General features: G+C 35.1%; 1 protein-coding gene across 1 annotated transcript in view; it reads left to right on the top strand.

Annotated features, from left to right (window-relative positions):
* Positions 1-4,313, top strand: part of TTC28 (tetratricopeptide repeat domain 28) — a 690,486-nt gene that overhangs the window by 27,168 nt on the left and 659,005 nt on the right. The window contains exon 2 of the mRNA XM_012644090.1: positions 129-407. Within this exon, the coding sequence (XP_012499544.1) occupies positions 129-407 (279 nt within the window). The remainder of the gene's footprint in view (positions 1-128; positions 408-4,313) is intronic.

Below are 4,313 nucleotides of genomic sequence, written 5' to 3' on the forward strand. Positions count from 1 at the left end.
GTGAGCCACTGCGCCCGGCCTGGGATCAAATTTTAACATGAGAGTTGGAGGGGACAAACATCCAAACCATAACAGAGGAGGAACCCATATGGATTATCTGTACTTTGACAAAGTCTCTTTGTTTGTAGATTCCTCTCTTTGGTGCTAAGACTATTGGCCAGAGAAGTCCTGATGGACCGGTACTGAGCAAAGCTGAATTTGTTGAGAAAGTTCGTCAGAGTAACCAGGCCTGTCATGATGGAGATTTCCACACAGCTATTGTTCTGTATAATGAAGCCCTTGCTGTTGACCCTCAGAACTGCATCTTATACAGCAATAGATCTGCAGCCTACATGAAAATCCAGCAGTATGACAAAGCTCTGGATGATGCAATTAAAGCCCGACTTCTCAATCCCAAATGGCCAAAGGTAGAAATTTTATTTACTTTCATACAATTTTCTGTACTGGTGTCTTATTTTAATGTAATATTTTATTGATCTAGTACAGTTATTGATATTTTAATAATGTATACTTTGGCAAAATGTAGATTGACTTCATTGAGTTGGAACACTAGGGAATGGCTTCCTTTTTTATGTTTTGGAAGTGTGCTTTCTCTGATCAAGTTTAATTATTTTCCTATATGTTCGAGATTTGAATTGTTTTCTTTTCACTCAGCCTCTTGATAGGATACATTCTAGTTATAGGTTTTGGACATCTTGTTTTGAACAGATGTTTTACATGAGGTATTATGACCATGTTTCTTTCCTTCAATTTAAGATATTTAATTCCCTGTCAATGACTGTTTTCAGAATGATATTTATTCGGGGAAATTTCTTGTTTTTTTCTAATAAATCATTGTAATTGTCTGTATTCCCTTGAATAGTGCAAGACTTCAGTTGTTACCTTTGTTTTGTGTACACTTTATTTTCAGTGTGCCTACTCCCAGCCTAACCCCTAGTTTATTTTATAAACAATTTCTTAATATATGACTAAAGCTAGTGGGGAGGGTTGCAGGGAGGAAATGGGGAGATGTAGGTCAGAGGATACAAAGTTGCAGATGTGTAGGATGAATAAGTCTGGAGACCTAATGTACAATTTGAGGACTATAGTTAATAATACTGTATTGTATTCGGGATAATTGCTAAGAGAGTAGATTTTAGGTGCTCTTACAACACACGGACACAGAAAAGGTTACTATGTGAGATGATGGATATGTTAATTCGCTTGACTACAGTTACCATTTCACTGTGTATAAGTATATAAGAACATCACGTTGTACACTTTAAATATATACCAAAAAAAAGATGTGACTGAAGTGTTTGAGATATTTTCTATAGAACCATGAAGCCATTTGATCCCATTCTTAGCTTTCTGTTGGGCTAACAAAGATAATGGATATTTCCTAGAGATTTAAAATAGGTTCTTAATGTCTTATTAATAATATGTCATAATACTTTATCCTTTGACTCTGGGAGATCTTTTTTGGCCTCATTTAGTAGAATTTCCAGTATTGCTGCTGCCTCATAAAGTGTTTACTATTCTGTAATTCCCTAAAGGATTTCTTTTATAACCATAAATATTATAAATGAAACAAAAACTGTTTAGAAATATTGTATATGACACCATTTGGGAGTTAGAATGCTTTTTTCAAAGGGCACACCTAGGTTCACTTTCCTGCTCCTCTATTTTTTTTTTTTTTTTTAAGGGACGGGGTCTCACTCTGTCACCCAGGCTGGAGTGTAGTGGCATGATCATAGCTCACTGCAGCCACTTGTGGGCTCAAATGATCTTTCTTCCTCAGCCTCCCGAGTAGGTAGGACTACAGGCACGTACCACCACACTTAGCTAAGTTTGTTTTTTCCAGAGAGACGGGGTCTCGCTATGTTGCTCATGCTGGTCTTGAACTCTTGGCCTCAAGCTATCCCCCAGCCTCCCCAAAGTGCTGGGATTATAGACGTAAGCTACCATGCCCAGCCCTTGCTCCTCTGTTAATACCTGGGAGGCTGAGGCAGGAGGATCGCTTGAGCCCAGGAGTTTGAGACCAGTCTGGGTGACATTATGAGACCCCATCTCTTAAAAAAAAATGTGCTTTTACTGTTATAGAAGAAACATCAGCCTTACGGGATAATTTCTATTAAGTTTGTCTTTGAGTTTTCTCCTCATAAGGGAGATTATTATTTCTTTAAAATGTACATTAATATTTCAGCTCTGTATGTAGCTGTAAGCAAACCTAACTTAGAAACATTCATAAATATGTAAAATATAGAATTTGTTATTGAAATCATAATAGAATCTTTCTAAACAGTATGGTAATGAAATTAATTGATAAAGAAATTTTTACCACTGCGTAAAAATGTTTTTTTTTAATAAAAACTTGATTTTATACTTATTTTTCTAGGAATATACTCATTATGTAAAAGAAGGTTTTCTTATACACTCTTGTCATAAAGATACTTGGTGAAATTTTACCAATTCTTTTTTTCTTTTAATTTTGACCTTTCTAACTCTGCCTTTTTCATTATAGTGCTTTGTCTTTATTAAGTCTTTCTCTGAAATGTTATTGTTATCTAGTTTGATGTGGGAAAAGCTGCCTTCCAATTTCTGTCTTTCTCCTGAAGTATTAATTTTTCATGTAAATATTCAAAGGCTCCAGAGTAGATGGAGAGTCTTTTATGCATGTCTGTTTTGTCTGAATGAAAGAATGATTTTGCTGTGATATAGGTTGCAAAAGAGGTATGAACAAAGCACTATGAGAATACTTCAAAAGCAATATGTCCAGTTCTATTACTAAGTTATGATACCTTATCTCCAACTGCTTCCTAGATGTTCTTTCTTTGACTTCTTTTTATATTCGTTCTTTTTATGTCCTGTTTTCTTAAATCTTTGTCTTACCCAAGATTACAAAGATTTTCTCCTTTGATTTCTTTTAGAATTTTTATAATCTTTACCTTTAGGTCTATAATTTGTTTTGAGTTACTTTTTCATACCGTATGAGATAAGAGTCAAGGTTTGTTTTTTTCCTGTATAGATTGCCATAATCCAGCAACGTTTGTTTAAAAGATTGTCCTTTCCCCATTGAATTATCTTGGCACCTTTGTCATAAATTATTTGATCATGTAAGTATGGAGCTATTACTGAATTCTCTGTTTCATTGATCTACATGTCCGTCTTCTTTCTTTCTTTTCTTTTTTCTTTTTTTTTTTTAAGAAACAGGGTCTCTGTTGCTCATGCTGGAGTGTAGTGACATAATCACAGCTCATTGCAGCTTTGACCTCCTGGCTCAAGCAATCCTCTCACCTCCCACTCAGCTTCCTGAGTAGCTGGGACTACAGGTGTGCACCACCACACCCAGCTGATTTTATTTTTTTGAGAGATGGGGGTCTCACTGTGTTCCCCAACCCAGGCTGGTCTTGAACTCCCAGCCTCAAGTGATCCACCTACCTTGGCCTCCCAAAGTTCTGGGATTACAGGCATAGGCCACCATGCCTGGCCTAAGTATCTCTCTTTATGCTCTAATCATAATGTCCTAATTATTGCAGATTTATAGTAAGTCTGACATCAGGTATTGTAAATCCCCCAACCTTGTTTTTCTTTTTACGGGTTGTTTTTGCTATTCTGTGTCTTTGCATTTCTATGTAAGATATAGAATCAGCCTATCAGTTTTTTCAAAAAATTTTCCTGGATGTTAATGAGGTTGCATTATATTTTTAGACCAGTTTGGAGAGAATGCCATCTTAACATTATTGAGTCTTGATAATCCATGAACATGGTATATCTCTTCATTTATTTAGGCCTTCTTTTATTTCCCTTTGCAACTTTTTGTAGTTTTCAATGTTCAGGTCTTACATATCTTTTGTTAAATTTATTCCTAAATATTTTATTTTTTTCATTGTCTAAGGTCCATGTATTAAAAAAAAAGAAAAAGAAAAAATATTTTGATTTTTGATGCTATTATAAATGGATTAATATTTTTCATTTTCTAATTCATTGAGAATCTGTAGAAATATGATATAGTTTTATACTTTGTGTCATGTGACTCTGTTAAACTTTTGAGTTGTAGTAGGGTTTTTTTTTTTTTTTTTGCAGATTCCTTAGGATTCTCTGTACACGTGATCATGTTGCCTGGAAATAATCACAATCCTACTTCTTCCTTTCTTTTGTGTATGCCCTTTATTTCTTTTCTTTCTTCAATCTCTCTCTTTCTCCTTCCCCCGTGCCCCCTTCCTTCCCCTCCTCTTCCCTCTCCTCCCCTGCCCTCCCATTTTTACCTGCACTTTTCTTTGAGGGAGAGTTTTAATTATAAATTCAATTTATTTGATTTATATAAAGCTATT

Source organism: Propithecus coquereli, unplaced genomic scaffold (genome assembly GCF_000956105.1).
Source record: "Propithecus coquereli isolate 6110/MARCELLA unplaced genomic scaffold, Pcoq_1.0 Scaffold206, whole genome shotgun sequence".
NCBI lineage: Eukaryota > Metazoa > Chordata > Mammalia > Primates > Indriidae > Propithecus > Propithecus coquereli.